The following is a 21,848-nucleotide window of genomic DNA, read 5'->3' on the forward strand; positions in this document are numbered from 1 at the left end:
TTTAACCCAAACTATCTGGTGATATGAAATTTCTAAATTTCATCAGTGGATGGCCAGTATGATGATGAAATGGACTATGTGGCCTGTATATGTTGGGATAAGGAAATTCAATATCATCAGATGTTTATTCCATACAGTTTTTATGTCAAATTGTATTCAATTAGGATATAAATGCCTATTCTGTCTTTTTGCTTTAAATAACGTTTTACCTATTTTAAAAGGTTAGAGTATTCTCTTCATAAAACAAAATAAATACTATTCTAATGGAGCTGCCTCTTTGTTAAGCATTGAGATTGTAATATGTAATGTGTTATATTATGTCCATGTTTGTACCATTGTGTATGTTACTGTTTTGGGAGAGGACTTATATAGGCTTTGCCTGCTGTCTAATCATATTGTCCTTGTGTCAATAAAATGTTTTGAAATGAAAATATCAGAATTCAGATAAGTAGGTCCGCGGGCCTCTCGTTTCTATTATCCTTTTACACTATTTCCATCGGTCTTACTAAATCTTCCTATTCTAATTAAGTGTTTGTTGCCAATCTGTCTATCCCGTAAGACAGGAAGTTTCTCTGACTTCCTATTTTTGCAGCACTATTTGATTCGGTCATACCATACACCATGTGATTTTGCTTTTATCTTTTTCAACCTGTAATCCACCCATTGTCACAACTCCTCCATGTTTCTCTGTATAATTGATCCTTGTACCCCATGTAAAGATTTGCCCACCTTTTCTCGTCCTCTGCTGTCCACTTCCTTATATATTTTCAATTATTGCTAGTCCTTTGTGTGCTTTCTTATACATGTAACTGTTTGATTTCCGTATCTGCATACAAGAAATACCAGAGTAAGCCTTTATTTCACCTTAGTTGCCTATTGACTGTGGCAGTCTATCAAAACAACTTAGAATAAACAATACAATTAAGAGAGTTACACTCCCCCACCGAATGTGAATTTATATGTCAAGAATTCACATATGATAAATAAATCGGATGAATATTAACTGATAAGTTGTGTCCTTTTGCCATGCAATTGGACCTGTGACACCTATTTTGGTAGTATGAAGTTTAGTATTATCACTTATATTATATCGGGATTCAGATGTAAAAACGAAAAGTTCAAAGGCAATGTGAATAATTGGTCAATGATATCGCCCAATCAAGGGTGTAAATCAACCGTGCTTGTTTGAACTGATAATATAACTATTTTACCAAGTATGAAGTGATAATGTGCGGAAGACAGAAGGACGGACGGACGGACACAATGCAAAACTATAATCCTCCATCCCCTCCCGGTGGGAGACTAAGTAATAACAGATCACATACCCCACATGCCAATGTAGGATCACCCTCAGATACTTCCACAGATTGGTAAATGATGTACATGAATTGCTTTTCCGTTTTCCTTTATGACTATTGTTTTGTCTTCTTGTTTTTGATGTGGTAATAACACAGAAACATTTTATGAAAAATGCATATTTAATGTGGATTATTTTGGATATACCGAGATTGATAAAGCATGCAAAATACATCTATGGAGAATGCGATCCAACGTTTTGTAGAAGCCAAGGTATATAGTTATTGACACGTGTGTATGCTCCTGGTGAGTTAGGTTCTGAAAAAATATCAAATAAATAGAAAAAACAAAAACAATACTGTTGTAAGTCAAGGACTGGAATATTTTAAATACAATTTGATATACTTCATTAGAGAAGATTTTAAGATATGTGTATTCTGAAAACATGAACTTGTTAATATTGTCGATCAACTGCAAATGACAGTTTCTAGCTGTTCTAAATGTGTTTGTAAATCAGAGCAACCCATTGAAATATCTTAAAACAAAACACAAAGAAAAAAAATAAGCGTATAGCTATGTTTCTTACTTGCACACCCATATCCCCATGATACTATTCCTTCCATCTGCCATTTCCCGCTCAGTTTACAGATGAATGGTCCCCCACTGTCACCCTGAATCAGACATTCAGCCAGTCAAGAAAAACATATACCAACATGTAGACGAATTTCCATTTTACATGTAGAAAGGGATAATAAAACCTGGTGTTCTGGGAGAGTAGACGTATATCATTCATTAGTGATAATCATTATAGTTAATAGCATAGACATCCATTTAGTATCATACTAGATATATATTATTACCCATTATTTTATTTCTTTTCTGTACTAAGATCGTCAGAATGTTCTTAAAAAACAATCCAGGAAATATTACCTGACATGTATCGTGACCACCTGAGTCGAAGCCTGCACAGATCATGTTGGCTGTGACCTCTCCATCCAACAGGTCAGATCCGTTACATTTCTGTAAATTCACCACCGGTAGTGTCACTTGTTTTAAAAGACCTTCTCCGCCAGTGCCTAAAATGGACAGTGAAAAGTTGTCTGATGCAATAACACTGTTTCAAACGTTTGCAGACAATGTTTTGACTAAGTAAGATACTTGTTTTAATTAGAATTGCAATCGAATAACTTTGTCAAATTCGCTACGTGTTGGTAAAAGAATAGACCGGAACAGTGATGTGACTTTACCCTTGGTATCTCCCCATCCAGACGACATGCATTCCATTCCGTCCGGAGCTTCTTCTGTCGGTAAGCAGGCAACACTGACAAAATCATTGATCGAAAATGGCGGGTCCACCTTCAGCAAAGAAATGTCGTTGTCCGATGCGGCTGAGTTATACTGGTCGTGTATTAGTATTTTGACTACGTCTCTAAGCTGTTGGTGAGGATCATCCTTTTTCTCGTGCTGTTTCCCCGCGTAAATTTTCCAGTTCTTAGGATTTCTATTGCTGCAAATGAATGACGACAACTTCATCACAATATCAGTTGCTTTTTCGTTAGATAATTTCATCACAATATCATTGGATTTCATATTTAAATATCCTATCCACAATGTCTTATCATGTTGGTCCAGGTTTGTTTATTTTGTTTTACGTCCCGGGCTAGGTTTTGGTGGTGGATGAAAGCCCGGAGAAAAAACAGTGCATATCACAGTCACTTTCTTGTAACTTCACCACAATATCATTGGCGTTCATGTAACTTCACTACGAAATCAGTCTCTTTAATATTAGAGAATTTCACCACATTAATAATAGCACTCATGCAATCTGTATGAATAAGATGTGAATCGCTGGCCTTAATTGAACATTGCTTTGTAAAGGGTTAATCGCTACAATCGGTCAGATTCAAGTATTGTGACAGGTGTGGTGAGGTCTAGTGACAGGGTATATCCAGACTATTTACACATTCATTCAGGAAAATTCTAAAAATGTGTTATTTGTTGTTTCCTCAAATGGCCGTTCTCTTTGTCAAATTGGACAACTCAGCATTCAAAAGCAAAATATGAGAAGTCGTTGATAATTTGTATTAAGGTTACGAATGGTTTGCTCTGATAGCTTTCTATTGGCTCAAAGTCTACTATTATCTTGAGTTTACTCTTTTCCGAAGTTCCTATTATCTCACGAAGGGTACCATTGTCGTTAATGAAACCATGTCTTGAAGGTTACCATTGTCGTCAAGGTTACGGCTGTTTCAAAGTTTGCTGTTGCATCGAAGTTTACTATCGTCTTGTCTCAAAGTTTATTGTTGTCATTATTAGTTACTATTGTTTACAAAGTTTACTATTATCTCGAAGGTTTCTATTGTCTCTCGAAAGTTACTATTGTCGTTAAGATTACCATTGTCTCGAAAATTACCATTGTCATCAAATTTACGGCTGTTTCAAAGGTTACTGTTGCATTGAAATTTACTATTGTCTTTTCTCATTGTTTATTGTTGTCATTATTGGTTACTATCGTTTTCAAAGGTTATTAATGTTAACTATGGTAACTATTGTTCACAAAGCTTACAATATGGTGTACATAAGACAACAATATCCCGGTTTGTTGGGCGTCCCAGGGGATTGGGTGACCGTCCCAGGAGCGGGCACCCGAACATTACGTCGCGACGTCAAGATAGAGGCATACGTCTCTCGAAACTTCGTAACCGATTTTAGACGTCAAATTGCCGGCAATCGCGGTAGGCCAGTGTGTTCAAGAACGGTTAGGAATCGGTTGAGAGAGTTTCAGTTAAGGCCAGGACGTCCCTATGTTGGTCCTCCACTTACATAGAGGCGACGCCAATGTCGAATGCAGTGGCTACTTGCACACATTCACATACTCTTTTGTTTACCCATTGGAGACGCGTGTTGTTCTCTCACGAGTCTCGCTTTACGCTTTACATGTCAAATGGACGAAAACGTGTCTATCGACGTCGTGATGAGCGATATTCTGACGCTTGGGTAACGGAAAGCGACATATTCGAGGGAGGGTCTGTTATGGTTTTGGTATGAGCTGGGTATCTTAAGGCGTGTATTGTATTTGTCCATCATAATCTTACCACAGTAAGATATCGGGATCAGGTCTTGAGACAACACGTTCTCCCTTCTATACATCAACGGAACCTTATGTTGCAGAAGGACAACACGAGGCTCTACAATGTATGTTGCTCGGTTTTGTAAAAGAGCCGACCGATGCCAGGGGTGGGCACACACGCTACTGATTGGTATCAGCAAACGGCATAGGGTATACCCTTGTTTTAACTGCATTCACGCAAACACCGTCTGTGATAAGACATCAAAAATCATCAAAATGTATTTAGTGATGATGACATAATAGAGAAAACCACACCATGAACATATTATCATAAAATCATGTCAAATAACTATCGACAATTAACTTTTCCTCTTAGATATATATCATTATGACTTATAAGTGATCTGTGTGAATGCTCCCGTTAAAAACACCACACTACAAACACATTACGTGTATCGATTTAGCTTCAACAAAATTGACGTACTATTCAAAACAATGAGCCGCTGTAGCTATCCACTGTGGGGCAATCAATGTCCCTCCACACATGTGAGAACCTAAAAACCTGAGAGACACCTGCCAAGGTAAACTGTTTGGGATAGCCACCTTCCCGCCAACAATTTTCGTGTTGCCAGTAGATGGAGTTATGGCAGGGATTCCGCACGTGGGAACATTCCCTGTAATGTAAATAATTAACTAATGAAGATGTCTTATCTAAATGTCTAAATGTCAATCTTATACTATAGAAAGGAAACCACCAATTCAACATTTGGAAAGATATGAACTAAAGACTGCAATATGTCATTCTCGATAACGTCATTAGTGACATATGACATTGTGTTGGTTAACAATTCACGGACTAAGTACAAAAGGCACACATAATGAATCACCAATTCATGTAGTTACTTGCTATGCATATTATATAGAATCTAAAAGAAATTCTTCAATACTTACGTAGTTTTGTTTTTGCGAGTATTGAGACACGGTTTTCAGACAACACAAATTTGCTGACTTTGGCGCTATCACAACAAACGCTAAACTATTTTTTAAATCATACGCGCGAACCTAAATCTACTCACCGCATACAATTTCCTCTGTCCCTCCTGGACAGTCATTTTGGCCGTTACATACTTGATTGACACGTATACACGAGTTGTCATTACACCGGAAGTCGTCGGCATGGGGACAATCGGCTGGAGAATGAAACATAAGCTTCACTCCATTTACAAAATATGACCTCATTTCTTGCGAGGATGTTTAACTCCTAACAACCATCCAGTCATATTGAACCAGTTTACATGTCAATATTTTCCATTTTATCTCCCAACTTCAATTTCAATTTATTTCTCAACTGAAACCCCTTAACGACAATATGCAATATGCTAATTTTGAACTTGCGTAACCAATGATTGCACTGAACATTTGATATTATATTTGTCGATGTCATGTTATTGTTGTAGGAGAAGTGGATAATTACACACGTAAACGTCCCTCTTTGGTGCAACTCTCGGCTCAAATTTATACATTAGCCATATACGCACATTGTAATTAAATGCGCTATTCACAGGTATATTCCATAAAACAAGAAAATACCAGACCTGCTCGGGATTCAGGAAGGTGCTTTTTCGTTCCATGGCCATTGCCGTCTTATGTTTAATGTGCTAATTGAATGAAGAAATGGCACTTACGTATTGGATCGTGGATGTCGTAAGTTATATTGAACCCGAATCCACCGATGCTTTCATCCGTCACAAACTGGATGTCCATATTACGTCCGTGGCTCGTGATGTATTCTGGGTACACGAATCCACATAAATGCCTATTCTTATGGCCTTCTGTAATGCGAAGGAAATCATTTTGGCAATCTTTGTCTTCCTCCGTCTCAAAAGTCTGAAAAATATACATGTGGAGTTAATTATAAGCATAGGGCCATAAAGAGTAAGGTTGATGAAGGTCATCGGGCTTAGAGCGATGAAGGCTGGTGGAGATTTTACTATCGCAATTTTCCCTTTCCACAATCCTGACATTTGAAAATTACGTGGAATCTGTGATGCAGTGTTCTACTCTCAATAAGTAAATGAGCCGCACAAAATATGTCATACAAGCATGCGCAAAAAGGTTTTGTTTTGAGGAATGTCGGACTTGCGACCAAAACCATTAAGTCGATTAGATGTTGTTGCTGTCACGAAGGCAAAGGAAATGAGCGGACAAACGGCCAACATCACCTTCAACTTACAGAGTCAACTTGAATCTGTTAGACACTGATAAAATATGGGTTAAACGTGAAAATTTAACATGAATTGGCAGCGAAACATCTCCATATTTGATAAACAAGCCCGTGCTTTTCTGATTGTCACCCGGGGACATAACTCGGCACACACGTTGGTTTACACATAGTGGTTGGCGAAGTTTATCTTGATCTAGTTTTATATTTATTTTATACTAAACAAAACATACAGAGGTTTAATTGGTTGGCATCGTGATCTCACTGATCAGAGGATATGCCTGAAAAGTGTGTAAAGGGCACGATATTTAGGATATACGTGTAGAAAATACCAAAAAACTCTAACACACCTAATTAAAGAATGCAATATGATATGAATATCCCAATAAAGGAATGTATATTGATGCTGACGGGAATATATGTATGTGTGACCTGAACATGAAAAAACCCTCTTTGTTCTCCTTCCAATCTCATTATCTGCTCTCTCATTTTCTAATACGACTTTACTTCCGTTATAAAATGATTCCGGGTACTTACATTAAAGGTTAGTGTGATGACTTTGCCAGCGGGAGCAACAATCGTCCAGCGGCAAAATAAGTCGTTAGGGTACTCAGTAGCCCCGTCGTAGAGGTCAGAGGTCAGAGTGCCGTGGTCACCTCTCAGTGTAACTTTCTTGGTACAGGCCGATTCATGTGACTGAGGGTTAGCTAGTATACAAAGACATTGTTAGTAATGTGTAATCTTCATGTCTGAGGGTTAGTTAGTATACAAAGACATTGTTAGAATTTTGTAATCTTCGTGTCTGAGGGTTAGTTAGTATAAAAAGACATTGTCAGAACTGTGTAGTTATCGTGTCTAAGGATTAGTCAATGTACAGACATTGTTAGCACTTTGTAATCTTCGTGTCTGTCTGAGGGTTGGGTAGTACACAGACATTGTTAGTACTGTGTAATCTTCGTGTCTGAGTGTTGGTTAGTGTACAGACATTGTTAGTACTGTGTAATTTTCATGTCTGAGTGTTAGTTAGTGTACAGACATTGTTAGTACTGTGTAGTCGCAAACACAGTTAATAAACACTGTTAGTAATATACATCTTCTCGTAATACTAGTGAGGTGACACATAAAGGAGTGTCACAGAAAGAATGAAGTGTAGTAAGGGGCGGGAACTCTGTTTGAGCATAATTCACTGCTAAAACAAAATACTCGAGATGTCCGTCTCGAGTTCAGAGGATATGCTTGAGTCCATGTTTATATTAAAATCGCTCAATGTCAATATTTCGACCAACTTCATCCAACTCCAATATCTAAACTTCAACCAATCAGAAGCCTCCAATACCCATGCAGTAGAATTTGCAGTCCCCTTATACCTCTATATACCAATTTTAAACGAAATCAAACAATATCTAAATTTTCACAAATCAGAGGCAAGTAAGTCTGCGGCAGTCATCTTGGTTGACCGATCGGGGAAACAAATTGTAAATTGCGCACCCCATGATCTTGATTAACACTTGTGTGGGAGACTTAATTATGTATTGGTTATCTTATAACACTGGTAGCCCCCAAAACCTTTAATTTCTTCACTTTACTTTTAATTCCCTTACTTTAGCATTAATATCCTTACTTGCACTTGGGGTAACCAGTGTAATAATTCTACAGTTTTCTGGAATATGACACTTTAATTAATTATGATACATCAATTAGCATCTATTATAGGTTCAGGGCCTCTTGTGTGTTGTTCAATGAGTCACCATGTACTACAAGGAAAACCAGCCTCAAAATGATCCTGTTTGAACCAAATACACGTGGTGATAAAACAAGCAAACAAACAAAACAAACCAACTTAAGTTCAGCTTAGTTACAGATGTACTCGCGGTGTTCGAATGATAGATAGTGACATGCCATCCAATATTTTTAAAAAGTTATGCAAATCATATGACGTCAAAATCAGGGCCTCTAGTGTGTTGTTCAATGAGGTAGTCACTACATACTACAAGAAGACCCACTCTCAAAATTATCCTGCATGACTAAACCAAAGGTGTTGAGATAAAACCAGCAAACAAACAAACCTAAGTTCAGCTTAGTAACAAATGCACTCGAGCATTCTAATAGATAAACAGTGACATGCCATCAAAGTTTAAAAAATGCCATGCATCATATGACATCAAAATCATCCACTGGTTAATACAGGTTTATAACAAACAATGATCACAACGCAAGATCATTGCACGACGAAGGACAAAGGGCAATTAGGCCTAAAATAATTACGAGTGTGTTTCTTCTAGAATGCCTGAAAAAAATGGGTAAGTAGGTAGGGAAATATTTTTATTTCTAAAATAGTTTTTACAAAGGTTATACCGACAAGAAATCGTGACTTTAAATTCCTCCCTTGAAAATAACACACAAAAAAACTTCAGGGTAGGCACATATCTTATAAATAAAGGGTTGATAGGGTTAGTGGGAAAACAGGTTTTTCGTTGTTTTTTTAGGCCTTAGAATAGGGAGACTCTGTCTCAGGTGATCTAAAAAGATGAAGCATCTGCTGTAATAAATTAATTTGTAATTTTTGCATACAGGTATATTATTAAAAAAATCTGTTGAAAATAGTGGTTTCATAAAAAAAAAAAAAAAAAAAGCTTTCAGTTTCCTTATTTATTTCCATCGATACTGTTACGGGTTAACAGAGCGGGAAAAATAAACCAGGATTCATTCTATAGGGATTGTGCAATATCCAGTCAGTTAATTTGGGTTTGTTATAAAAACAATGAATAATCATTCAATTATTACTACATTATAATCAATCAAATATCATGACCTGATATGAGTGAATCATCAACCTCTATTCATCCCAAATGACAAATTTGTTGTTAAGCAAGTTTGAATTGTTTTTATGTGATTTTGAGCAATAGTTAATGTAAATTAAGCTTAATCAAGCATCAAAAATTGCGTTTTCAATAATGTTTTCAACCTCTTATAATCTATTAATTAAGGATTAAAGGTAAACTCTACCAATTTGGCCTTTTTCTGAAAAGCAAGTCGCATGTCTTACTCTTAGATATGTTTTTTATCATGTTTGCTTGGTTTATCACCCCATGAACAGCCAGGGTCATTTTGAGGCAGAGTGTTCCTAAAGTAGTTGTTGACTACTTCACTGAACAACATACAAGAGGCCCGTCGCGTGCCATCCAGAGCAATAAGGGTAAAGTGGTAGTGTCCAAAGACACAACCACGACAACACATACCAACCTGATTGTCAGCTTCCCTTTTCTTCTGAAGGATAAATTTCAAACTTTTCTACACTTCTTATATATATATATAGATAATATTCATCAGATTGTTTTTGTTTGTATTTTGTTTAAAGTCCCATTAACAGACAGGGTCATTTAAGGACGTGCCAGGTTTTGGAGGGGAAGGAAAACTAGAGTACCCGGAGAAAAAACACCGGTCTACATTCAGTTCTAGGCAACTGTCGAATGCCATTTTTTCTGTCCTAAAATCGATATCTATATCTGGCAAAATAGGCGAATTAGCTCGAATTAACACTAAAGAGATATCGCCCCTCACTACACTTCATTCTGTAATTTATTCTTTACGAGTTACTCATTATCTAGTGTCATGAGGTATGAACAGCAACCACACAGGCATCCTAGGTAACCAAAAACTAAAATAAATAACAGAATAGTAACTATGTATCTGATGACATAATATCAGCCGTGTAGTACCCTGACAGTTGTAGTACCCTGACAGTTGGACTTGATGTTATCAACCTGTACTCGAGACGATTGAATACTTACACACCACTTTGACAGCGTCGAATGTCGCGTTGAGTCCTTGTGCATTGAAGCTCCTGTCGGCGTAGAAGGCAATCATCATGTTATTTGATTTCGACCACTCATCTCTGGGCAGTCTGCGTCCACAGATGGTAGCAAGAAGATCGTCCCCAGTACTAGGACCATCGTAAATTCGGACACTATCGAATTTACACAGAAAAGAGCCTTCCACACCAAACTCGTTAAAATGTACCTTGATAACGTAACCTTCAGGGCCAAATATTCTCCAAACACAGGTAGTATTGTCAAGGTAGTTGTTCCCGGGACCAAAGTTGGGAGTTTGTATTATCCCCGGGCCCGTGTAGTTAATCCACTGGTCACACCCATAGGGACCAGCATCGTGTTTCACTTCAGTAGGCAGGCCAGCGGCTAACAAAAAGAAAGAGAGAAAAATCATTTAAACAAAGCTGTTTTAGATATATATATAAATTACTTATCAATCTTTTCCTTATACTTCTTATCTATAGCAACAATAGTGAACCTAAAAATATTGGTTGTTCAACCCGTATTTAACCAATCAGAGTGCTTATTTTGGCCACTGAAATTTAAGTTTAACCAATGGGAATGTTTATTTTAGCAATTCAAAATTCAAGATAAGCACTGTGATGACGATTCGTTATTTAGCTCAAAAGATCCAAGATGCAAAATAAGAAAACCGCTAAAACATATCTATTTACAGAAAGTATGTTAAATATAAAATTGACGAGGAAAAAAGGATGGAGAGAGAAATAGATCTGACGCTATGTAGAAAATGTACCTTGGAATCATATGACAGCAACCTAGCTTTATCGTTAACACGCATCTTAACGAAACATGAGGAACAAAAGCTGTCAATAAAATATACAATAAAGGTATTCTATTTTACATACCGTCTACTGCTTCCCAATGTATCATAAATCCCTTGTAACTCAACTCTTCGTCTGAGAAGAACTTGACCAGTGCGTGGTCATTCGGGATGATGATTGGATCAGGAGCGGTCATTCCACAGTATTCGTCTGTCATTTGAAGTAAAAGACCATCATTGGTTTTGTAATATTTCAGCTTAAGAGGACAACAAACGGAAAATATCTAGGAAATAACTATTTATGATAACGGGGTCACCAGACAAAAACATGCTATGTGTTCAGTGAATAATACCAAAGTTTTTAATGTTTTCCAGAAAACTAAAATACAATTTGCCAAAGAAAATTATTGTGAACACAACAAAAACAAAATTAACGTCATTTTAGTTTGATTGATTTTCCGAATCGTGTCGAATGTCAACTACAATTGTATTTTAAAAAATCTATCTCATCCAGTTGAATATGAAATGAGTTGACTTAATCGTCACCGGAATAACTTAAAGGTCAACGAAATTTGACTTAAAGTTCACCGGAATTGGGCCTAAAAGTCACCTATTTTGATTTAAAGGTCACTGGAATTGGGCTTAAAATTCGCCTATTTTGATTTTAAGGTCACCGGATTTGGACTAAATATTGCTTCCTCGAGTGCTTAAGCTCAAAGCCACAATGAAAAAGAACCTCGGCTAAAATTTGTTCTATGTTTCAAATATTTTTAGAGAAGTAGAAGGAACAATGATCTAAGTCAATATACTTTTTTATAAATTACAAAACCCGAAATTGACATCAGTCGGTAAACTTGAATAATAAATGAAAGTCAGCGACCTTGACCTCGGTCGACTCAGTATCCGTGACTAAATCTGATATTTTTTGTCTATATTGATGTGTGCTACGACAGCTGTTAGGACTTACCTATAAGGGAATGGTCTTTGCCATTTAATATAGTAAGTCGATCGGTGTCGCAAACGGCATGGCCATCCTCTATCTCAAAGTCGGGGTCAAAGGTCAACTTGATAAACTACCAGATAAATAATAACAATTAATTTTTTTTTTCACTTTCAAGATAAGAATTTCTTTGTCAGTATCTTATTCTCCATGGTGGTGAACCTATATAAAATAAGCTTCTAAATCGCAAAGCATGGTCTCACGAGTTTGCAACGAGCGCTCCCAATGGGTTGCTGTCTCTTTCCCGGTTTATTCCGTTCGACAACTAATCTTGCATCATCTTATACTGTACGCATTTAAAATGTTTGATATTGTTTTAACGTTTTTCTTCAAGTTGCTACTCTTGATTCACTTATTAACAAATTGCATATATTTTTACCACGTGACCTCATTACAAATTATTTTGCGGACATCACGGTTTCAAAAAGTGAACACTTACACATGGGAATATTTCTAATACCTTGTCTAGATATTCTTTGATGCAACACAGCCAACATCTAGAGCTACGCAGGATGACTGATAAGTTTTGAGCCTCGTATTGAAGGAGTTACTCAAGGTTGTGCTTTTAAAGTCCTACTGAAGGGCCGTGTAACTAAGGACTGGTCTCATTTTTACTAAGTTAGTTTATATCGATGAGGTAGCACTCAAAAGTAAACAAGACAAGTGGCTTTTGCAAAATGGACAAAATTGGTAAGGATAAGGGTAAGGATGAAAGAGTCTAACATTGGCATGGCTGCCATTCACAATTGTGGCTTAAAATTGATTGAGCATTCGCCTTATTCACCTGATATCGCTCCATCATGCTTCCATCTATTTCCAAAACTGAACACAGCTATTTCAGGCACCCGAACCCTAACATGTAGTGGATGACTTTCTGAGCGGCCAAGAAAATGATTCTATAAAAGTAGCATTTAAGCCCTTAAACACTGCTGGCAAAAGTGTATAGATACTTAGGGGGATTATGTTGAAAATAATGCAATATGTCCGGTAAAATTAAAATTCTTCAATACGAGGCTCAAAACTTATCTTTCAGCCCTCATAAATTAGTAATCACTAACTCCAAGCATCTTACTACTTACCTTGCCGTCCGGAACATTGATATCCCAATGACATTCAGTATCATTTTCATACTCCGAGATTGGTCCAGTGTAGTCCATACTGCTGAAGGAACCGCAGGTACCATTTTGCCATGCACTATTCCTACAGCCAGACAATCCTGATTAAAAATAATTTCTCGCCATTACATTTTTACAAGAAAACAGATAAGAAAACACATTTCCACTATTCTTTAATCATAGGATACATATTTTCTATATAATTTTGGAATACATATGTTTCCCAGTTTCAATAGGAAATTACAAATCACATGCAGGTTTGCAGCAGCATGCATTTAAACGATGCAAGATATTTTTCGAGATATTTTTTCAGTACCTGTTTGTTTTCCACAGTTATCCTCGTCCGCCAGATCGCCACAGTCGTCACTGCCGTCACACACCCATTCTTTGGGGATACACGTGTTGTCGGGACACTCGTGCTCTGTACCGCTACAGGCACCTGTAACATGACGTCATATATCTTTTGGTATTTTTGATTATGTGATACCAAAAATGGCCGACGTGTTAACAATATTGAAACTCAAAAACAAAATAGATAATTCTATCCTCTACCGAAAACAAGGCCATTCTTTCTAACTATCTTATTGCATTAAGTATTTACAAGGAGAGCCCGTTAGTCACGTCCGTCTACAATAAAATTGAGCTTCACATCTACTTATTTCTGTCTGGTACATTTAAAAGAATATGGCGGGGGGGGGGGGGGGGGGGGGGGGGGGGGTGGGGGGGGGGGGGGGGGGGGGGGGGGGGGGGGGGGGGGCTATGTTGTGTGTATGAGTGTGTGGTGGGGGTGTAATATAGTGATAGGGCGTTCAAATTACGTACCGGATGTAGCACAGTTTTCTTCGTCGCTGGCATCGCCACACTGGTTGTGTCCGTCACAGATTCCAAGTTTGGGGACACACCGGTTGTTTGCACATCTGTAGAAGTTCCCTCCACATCCAGCTGCGTGAAAATAAAGTCATAAAAACATTATCATTTATTATAAAGGTGTAGAAAACGGCGCAAAAATGTTCTGGCTGGTTTCTGGTGGCAAGGTGTATCAACAGACTACTTAACTGGCATACCCAAGCGGTTGAATTGTGCTACTCTCTATGAAAGGCTTATTTTATCGAAGAGCATTCAAGAACTCTGTCAAGGCAAGGTGCCATTTACACGTGGAGCAATATCTTATAAACATGCAAGATATTTAATATAATTTGCTTTAGTACTTGATCGAGATTGCTCCGTGAATAAATGACTTCTTTGCCTGCCATATAGAACATGCCACAAAGACGATATACCAATTCTTCGATTTCAGATTTTTATTGTCCACATTTGGATATGACAAAGAACATGGAATTAAGTATTCCTGCTTTAATTCTGAAAAGATGATATTATAGATATTATCCATCAAACAAAAGTATAACAATTGGTTTGTTTACCCTTATGATATCAGTGTTAATTGTTTGTTTCAATTGTCTTGTTGTTTTATCGACTTTGTATTTGAATCACAGTTCTCCTTACGTGTCAGTAATGGCGTCTTGGATTTGAAATAAACAACATTTCAAAGTACATTGTAGATGAAAAAATCATACAGAAACAGTCTGATTATTTAATGGATTAATTGAAGAATATGTATGACATCAGGACTGGTTTTCTTAGTTAAATCTTACTTGACGCTTGTACGAAGTCGTAGGTGAAGTTGAATCCTGTAGCTTGTCTGTGACTGTTGGTTACAAAAAACAGGGACAGGTATCGGTCGGATGATATCAGCTCCACGCTGGCGTTACCACAGAACTTCCCAATGAGATTCGATCGTGTGTTCTTCCCGTCGTATACGGCTAAATAGTCATTGTCGCACCTGGGGGAGACAACAATTGTATTGTTCTATCTGTGTTCTAGAATTATATGAATATAGGCACCAAAGGAAGAGACGATGTCCTAATGTATAAACATCATTCATTTCAGTCCAAGAGACCGGTATCATTTATTTGAGCTATTTGTACATTTCTGGTTTTCTATAAACAATCAAATATCTAGAAATATAAACTTAACTCTCCATTACATCCCTAAAACTTAGTGAATATAATTTAATTTTCGGATACATCACTAAAACTTAGAGAATGTAAATTAACCTTCGATAACATTACTAAAACTAAGAGAATGTAAATTAACCTTCCATAACATTACTAAAACTAAGAGAATGTAAATTAACCTTCCATAACATTACTTAAACTTATTGTATGTAAATCAACTTTCAATTACATCACTAAAACTTAAAAAATGTAAATTAACCTTCGATTACATTACTAAAACTAAGAGAATGTAAATTAACCTTCGATTACGTTACTAAAACTTGAAGAATGTAAATTAACTTTTGATTACATCCCTTAGTTAGTGAATGTAAATTTGAAAAGAATCTTAGTCCACTGTAAATGATAACAATGCATGTACTACGTATCAAAAAAAACAAAAACAATGTGTTAAAAAAAATCAAAAGTCAAATTTAAAAAGTGCTGTTCTTGTCATGTAATTGTAAAGAAATGAATGAGAATGAAAATTGTTGTGAGAAATAGACATCACAGACAAAATGGAGAGAAGCAGAACAACGTACTCGTTATCATCTTCTAAATCAAAAGAGAGAGCCCGGAGCCGGATAATGTTTCCAGACGTAGAGTGGATCCTCCAATGACACTGGATATTATTTTCATACAATGTCACTGACGCGTTTCTGGTTGAGGAAAAATGTCCGTGGTTATGTGTTAGTTGGGCAGGACCGCCACAGCCAGAATGACCAGAATCTAAACAATAAACAAAATGAAATTCAGCAAAACTAGATATCTCGAAGGATCGTCGTAAGTATAATGTTTTTTTTCGTATCATAAACGATCTACACTTTGAGACTATAAGGGAAATATGTATAGAAGTTTGATGGGAGTATACATTCTGGGAGAACTATCTATTAGAATGTCTAATCCAAATCTGTCTTGTCCGTACGTTCAGTCAACAGTAGACAACCAACATAACGCTAACTATATGACATGTCTTTATGTTGTGTCTGTACTATTTGTGTACTTGTGGCACCCTGACCACATGTCTTTATGTTGTGTCTGCACTATTTGTGTACTTGTGTCACCCTGACCACATGTCTTTATGTTGTGTCTGTACTATTTGTGTACTTGTGTCACCCTGACCTTTGGTGTCCTCTGTTCACGTGTTCTGTCTCAGGTCAATGTTTTTGTCGTGCATTGCCCACAGTCGCTTGCTTTTTCATCAGTGTCTGTCGTGCCTGTGTACTCCTGTAAATCCTCTATTGTGACAGGTCCTTTAGTTCTGTATTGTCATATGCGAGATAAATTCAGGGTTGAATATCGTAAACTGGGCAGTCTGATGGGTGTAGTTTCCTGTGTGCTGTAACGTCTTCGTCTCAGTTGTTGATGAAGAGTTAGTAATATAATCTAAATATTGTTTTACCTCAAACTAATTGCAACAGAATAAAGGACCTGTTACAGGTTACATTGATTTTTGCCCACGAGCCAATTTAATAATTACCGGGTGATATTTGTAGTACTGTATGAGACAACCCATGAAAAACATATGTATGTTTAAAAAATTCAAAAGGTCCCAGGTGCCTGTTCTATGACCATTTTAATATCACCCTACAAGGGAGTGTGACAGGGTTCCATTTTTAATCATAATCACGTACATTTAATCTTTTTTGGCTTCAAAAGGTTATCATTTTTTTAGGGTGATATTTACTGCAAATCATAATTTAAGCAAGAGAAAAAATATCTATTAAAAAAATTACATAATCTTAAGCACCAAAAATACCAAAATTTTTGAGCCAATTTTAAGCCATCTTAAAGCCACATACTCCCGAAGAAACATATATCAATGTTTACATTTTGAGCTTTTTACAGTTTTCGGACTTGATATGAAGAATACGAGGAATTCCCAAAATAATAACTGTGGCTGCCGGACCAAGTTTCCCTGAAAATGCAACAGCGGGTTTTACAGTCCATACAAAATGGCGGAACGCCGAAAGCGTGGACCTGCGAAAATGCAGACAGATTCTACCAAAAAACAAAGTCGCAAAAGTGAGTGGAATCGGCAAAACCCGAGTATTTCCTTAGTAAAGGAAATTTTTTGTTGGAACTAAGCGAGAGAAGAAAAGGGAATAGACTAGAATTTCGATTTTGCCGCACGTCTATTGGATTGCTGGTTAGCTTTTGAACATTGTCAACTTCACCGATCTAAAATTTTATCGATGTTTTGTTGCATGCATATTGCTACATTTCAAAATTAAGTATTTAAATGTACATGTATGTTTGTTTATTTTGTTCAGTTACCTGGGCGAACATTCTGTTAATATATTTAAATAAAAGCATTATTAGGAAAAGTTCACGTATGCTCGATACAACAACGGCTGTGTGTGAAGTTTATGTGCAGTGCACGTTGTTATAGCCTCGATCTCGGCTCCGTGACAAATCTCGCTATAAATATAAATGCGGTGAGTTATTTTTATACACTGATGTCTCAAGGACTTCCCCGGTCAATCGTCCAGGCCAGTGGTCATTTTAATAATAGGAGAGCGTGAATGAGCATCTTGGATTGTCATTAATACAAGCGTGCAACTAGAATTTTAGGGTTTTTGGAAGCATGTGGCATTAACTGTTTAAGGAATTGGTACAACTACTTCCGGTACTTGTGCACCCAAAATATTTGGCAATTATTTGGACCATCATGTTGAATATCTATGGTGAAAATTTTAGAAAAAAATGAAAACCGGTAAAGTTGTCATATATACAACAATCTGCAGGGAGATTCCCAAAGATCCCAAATTTAGTCGCCTCTTACGATCATGCCATCGTGGCAACAGGTACAATTCTTACGCCCTACGTGCAGGGCTATTTTGAAAAGTACCTCCCTGCAGATTGATTGCAACAACGATCGACTTCACAGAAACTACCCCTTGCAAGGAAAAGAAACTGTTTTTGGCAAACCCGGAGAACAAGCAGGCGTTTATCTACTATCTTGGTAGCAAACTACAGGAAGCCGGGTGTACATTTATTGACTCCCTGGGTGACGCTGATCTTCTGATCGTCAAGACTGCATTAAATTGTGCACGATTGCAGAACGTTGAAGTTATTGGTGAAGACACAGATATATTAGTTCTTCAGTGTTATCACTTTGATAAACATGCAACAAACAACATCTACTTTCAGTCGGACTGCAGAAAGGCCGGAGGAAAGGCAATACAAAATTGGGATTTACGTAATACAGTCGCTGTACTTGGCAAGTCATTATGTTCTGCTCTTTCTGGTCTCAATTACCTGACTGGTTGCGATACCACTTCCAGGTTGTTTGGCATTGGATAAGGCAAGCCCTCCGGAAGTTTTTATCAAGTCTAATAATGAGAGAACAAGCATCTAGACTTATGTCTAGGACATCAACAGCCGATGAAGCTGTTAAGATTGGAGAGTGATAAGTTATTTTGGGTTATGGCGGGTACTATTAGTAGGGATGTAGTGTTCGTATAGTAAGGTAGTATAGGGGTTTGCTTTAAGGTTAGTGCGTTTTTTTTTCTATAGATAGGTCTATGCTGTTGTCTGTTTTTATGTAATTTTAAGTTGTAAATATATGTCATCAAAAATAATTGTTAATTATAGTTTAGGACGATTGGTCTCCCTCTATACGACATATATAAGTTACCTATCGATTCTGGGTGTTCACATGGCGAGTCGGGGCTAGTTTGACACAGTACGCAAACCGGGCCAACCACGCTCCACTTACACAAAACACGTTATAAGTTTCTTTTTAAGCAACATTGTATTTGTATGCAGTTTATTGATTAAAAAGGTAGGTACTGGGGTATTTGGTGATTAAATTGTGTGTCTTATGCAATAGGTAAATTGAATTAAATTATATCGTGAATGCTGGACCATTACAACCTCAACTTCTATAAATCGTCGAAAACAGCCCTTAAACATGAAAAATCTGAAAGTAGGTTATAAGAGTTGATTGGCTAAAATTAACTCGTGAAAGTTAGACCATTACAAACTTCACTTCTATAAGTCGTCAAAAACAAAACGTAAACATGAAAATATGGGGAAAAAAATTGAGATTAGAATTGATTAGCTAAAGTTGTATAGGATATGTAAAAACGTGTGTATATGTATCTGGTGGTACATTTGAGGGGCGTGACTGAAGCAGCTTGGAATGCATGTAAAGGTCATATACTTGTGTCGTGTAACCGAACAGACGGTCCTGTATTTACTCACCGTGTCACTGGTCTAACCCTAACACACTGAGATAGCGATCAAACATCCAATGTTGTCAACATAAAATGGTTTACCTTATTGATCAATTTATATCTGCTATGCCAATCAATAAATGAAAAATTGATTTAATAAATGAATTAATTAATAATATAAGTAAAACACGTGATTCAAGTCACTATTAAGTAAGCTTTTTTTAATATAGAACGTCCGTTTACATAATGCCATTAGATATTTATTTGGATTGAATATGTGTGACTGAGCTATTAGAGGCCTCACCTAAATGTGATTTATATAAACACTTAGCAAACCAACATAATCTTCAATAGTCTATTCCTGTGAAATTTCGAATCTTATTGAAGCTTCGCCTTTCTGCTCACCGATTAACTGTTGAGACTGGTAGATATGATAATAAGAGAGAACAAAGACTATGTATGAGCTGCAATTTAGATCTAAAAGACGAAAGTCATTTTATTTTGAGATATTATTTTCAGAAAGACAAACGCATCAAGCCATATTACTGGCGAAATCCTTCAATGTATAAACTTATGATTTTAATAAAGTGTTGATAATATCAGTTATATTAGACTAAGGCACGAGTGACGAGGAACGTTCACATTTGCATATCGATATCATTTATGAAAATGTTCATCATGAATAATTGGCATTTAGAACATGTTCATGAACATGTCATAGCGGATAACTTAACCAACAGGTTGTGATGGTGATGGTGAGGGTGATTGATGATGATGTTGACGATGATGATGATGATGATGATGATGATGATGATGATGATTGGTTTGGTTTGGTTTATTTTGTTTAACGTCCTATCAACAGCTAAGGTCATTTAAGGACGGCCTCCCGTGCGTGTTGTGAGTGCGTATGTGTGTTTTGGGAGGCTGCGGTATGTTCGTGTTAAGTCTCCTTGTGATAGGCCGGAACTTTTGCCGATTTTTAGTGCTACCTCACTGAAGCATACTGCCGAAGACACCCAGCAGCACACCCCACCCGGTCACATTATACTGACAACGGGCGAACCAGTCGTCCCACTCCTTGCATGCTGAGCGCTAAGCAGGAGCAGCAACTACCATTTTTAAAGACTCTGGTATATCTCGGCCAGGGGACATAACCTAAAGCCTTCCTCACAGGGGCGAACGCTCAACTAAAGGCCAAAAGTGAGGCAGTATCTAGGAGACGTTAGGAAGAAGAAAGTTGTTAAGAAAGAAGAGAAACGATAAGATCCCAAATTTAGTCGCCTCTTACGATCATGCAATGGGGGCATCAGATACAATTGATGATGATGATTGATGATGATGATGAATAGTAATGCAGGAGTGATAAGGTGAATCTACAATACATATCTGCATATAATTCGTATCATTTATTAGTTGTGATTTATAGTTGCCCGATCAAACATAAAGAATAAAAACTTTATTTAATTGAATAAAAATGAGTTAGCCACGTTGTTATAAACAAATATACCACCAAATAGCACGAAAACAGCAAACAATGTCATCATCTTCATACAGGAAAAATAAGCATTAAGAACCTGGAAAACTGGTTTACACATTAATTTGGTGCCCCCTGATGCTATTTTGAGCTTACTTCTGTTTATTTTTGTTAGAATATGCGTTCAATCTTATTTGTATGATAAACATGTTATTTCATTCATTACAGTATTATTTCGTCTGCAGTAGATCTCAGTGTACAGAATAGGGGGAGAGTGCGTCTTTTCTATGGGTCACACCTCAAATGACTAATAACTTTGGTCTGTGGATATCAAAACATCGCCGAGGAGGAAAATGACAAGACAGGCATTTTCATTTCAAACATGAAATACGCAGAAGGATTTGCTTTCTACATCGAATGTATTCAGTTCGAGAAATATCGTGAAATTTTGAAAATCGGAAAAAGAATTTGACAACCATGAAATTATTGTCCACTCTCAATGTGGATCCTTGAAGAAAATAAAACTATTATGCATACTTGCTCAGTGTTGAAGTACATTTGGTCATCTCGGCTTCTCTACAGTCTACACACGATTTTCTACATAAGGAACATGAAAAATGTAGATTGGAAGCGTCGATAATATAACGAGAGGAGAGATGTTACCTCCGTAACTCGCCGACACCAGAAGACCAAAATACAGCAACAGGACTGTGACCGCCATGTAGAAAATCTTGTTAGAAATCCAAGTTATATGGTGATGATGGTCAGATAACTATTATATAAGAGTCTATATCTGTAGACGTCACACGGAGACGTTTGGCATTACATT

General features: G+C 37.1%; 1 protein-coding gene across 1 annotated transcript; it reads right to left on the reverse strand.

The window, feature by feature from the left end:
• Nucleotides 1-1,493: 1,493 nt before the first annotated feature.
• Nucleotides 1,494-21,740, reverse strand: LOC117332187 (suppressor of tumorigenicity 14 protein-like). Its single transcript, XM_033891071.1, has 19 exons — nt 21,683-21,740; nt 18,626-18,699; nt 17,642-17,654; nt 15,907-16,093; nt 14,966-15,153; nt 14,136-14,255; nt 13,630-13,752; nt 13,278-13,414; nt 12,166-12,271; nt 11,284-11,409; nt 10,379-10,783; nt 7,125-7,294; nt 6,052-6,253; nt 5,443-5,556; nt 4,851-5,040; nt 2,544-2,803; nt 2,227-2,372; nt 1,883-1,967; nt 1,494-1,614 (listed from the first exon to the last, which is right to left on the reverse strand). Exons 1-19 carry the CDS (start codon nt 21,738-21,740, stop codon nt 1,532-1,534), a joined length of 2,787 nt encoding a protein of 928 aa, XP_033746962.1. The 3' UTR covers nt 1,494-1,531.
• Nucleotides 21,741-21,848: the final 108 nt, after the last annotated feature.

Source organism: Pecten maximus, chromosome 8 (assembly GCF_902652985.1).
Source record: "Pecten maximus chromosome 8, xPecMax1.1, whole genome shotgun sequence".
Lineage (NCBI taxonomy): Eukaryota > Metazoa > Mollusca > Bivalvia > Pectinida > Pectinidae > Pecten > Pecten maximus.